Below are 1,458 nucleotides of genomic sequence, written 5' to 3'. Positions count from 1 at the left end.
GTCGCGACGTATAATTCGCAAAACAGTTCGCCAACTGAATAAGTAGCATTAAGGGAGGATAAGGCGCGCGTTTATCCTCGCCGCGTTGAAAAATAAGGCGCGAGAATCCGTGGTAACCACGTTGGTTAGAATCAAAGTTGGAGAAGAATTTCAGGTACAATCTGCCGTCGCTGTGCAACGGTAATGCCGTGCAGCGGAGAGCTAAGTATCTTGTAATCCCTCGCTTAAGATCAGGAACTTCCGGACGCTAAATGCGACTTACCGTTAGCGGCGGCTTTAACGTCATGTGAAAATTATAAGAGGTACTTCGATGGCGCGTAAGATAAGCGCCGCCGCGGAAGAAAAGCCCTGAAGCGTGGAATTTAGGACGCGGAGAACTTAAACGCGAAGAATCATATATTCAATCTATATATCAGTGGATCGATGCGTGCCGTCACATACAGGGCGTACCTGGCATCACGCGCTTACCACATATCTCTCTCCAGTGAATTTAAAATTTGATTTCAATTTAGCCAAGTTTTCCGTTATGACGTAGTCTCTCCGTATATATCTAATTTTTAATATTATCATTAAACATATATATATATATATATATATAATTTTTATATACATACATATCAATTTATAATAGAAGATAAAATACCAAGATGACAAGATGATTATCTAATTGGCAAAGCATTTTTGGAACATTAGAATCCAATTCAGCACTCTCATTAATTACTGGTTCCATGAACAACTCTTATATATATAATTTTTATATACATACATATCAATTTATAATAGAAGATAAAATAAATTTTTACCAAGATGATTATCTAATTGGCAAAGCATTTTTGGAACATTAGAATCCAATTCAGCACTCTCATTAATTACTGGTTCCATGTTCCATATAACAACTCTTCCAGAATCACCACCTAATGTTTGAATGTAACAATGTGTAAAAAATAAGAACAGAATATTAAGTATTACTCTAACATTATATATATATATGACTATTATTATTATTTTAATTTAACAAATATATAATATTTATTGAAAAAATAGGATAGCTAAAAGGAAGAAAACAAGATACCTTGACCACCAGTTGCAAATCTTTTCCCATCAGGATGTATATCGATGGAAAATATTGGATATCCTGATAAAAAAAATAATTAATATTAGGTCAGTAAAAGAGAGAATTGTAACTATTCAAAATATATCATGCAAATACAATATACTTTACAAACCATCATGAGTAACCCAATTCGGTTTGACTAGCTTCATTTTCTTTTTCTATCGTTTGAGACTACGTAATTGTTCACAACTCGATAAAAAATCCTTGAATTTTGTTACATTTTAAGTCTATACAAATCTATTATAATTCCCATTCCTATACAAAGAGAACATGCCTCTGGCACAATTTAAAAATTTATAAGGCATAACCTTAATCAGTCGTATATTGAAAGTTTATCGCACACG

The 1,458-nt window shown here is 33.3% G+C and overlaps 1 protein-coding gene across 1 annotated transcript in view; it reads right to left on the bottom strand.

Annotated features, from left to right (window-relative positions):
* LOC115246053 (protein HIRA homolog) overlaps positions 1 to 1,458 on the bottom strand; it is a 6,213-nt gene extending 4,755 nt beyond the window's left edge. The window contains exons 1-3 of the mRNA XM_029824640.1: positions 1,227 to 1,458; positions 1,073 to 1,135; positions 804 to 914 (exon numbers count right to left, since the gene is read on the bottom strand). Coding sequence (XP_029680500.1) covers positions 804 to 914; positions 1,073 to 1,135; positions 1,227 to 1,263 — 211 coding nt within the window. The 5' untranslated portion in view covers positions 1,264 to 1,458. The remainder of the gene's footprint in view (positions 1 to 803; positions 915 to 1,072; positions 1,136 to 1,226) is intronic.

The sequence above is a fragment of the Formica exsecta genome, unplaced genomic scaffold (assembly GCF_003651465.1).
Source record: "Formica exsecta isolate Colony F162 unplaced genomic scaffold, ASM365146v1 scaffold138, whole genome shotgun sequence".
Taxonomy (NCBI): Eukaryota; Metazoa; Arthropoda; class Insecta; order Hymenoptera; family Formicidae; genus Formica; species Formica exsecta.
The sequence above is the reverse complement of the archived record's forward strand: the minus strand, read 5'-3'. Positions and strand labels throughout refer to the sequence as shown.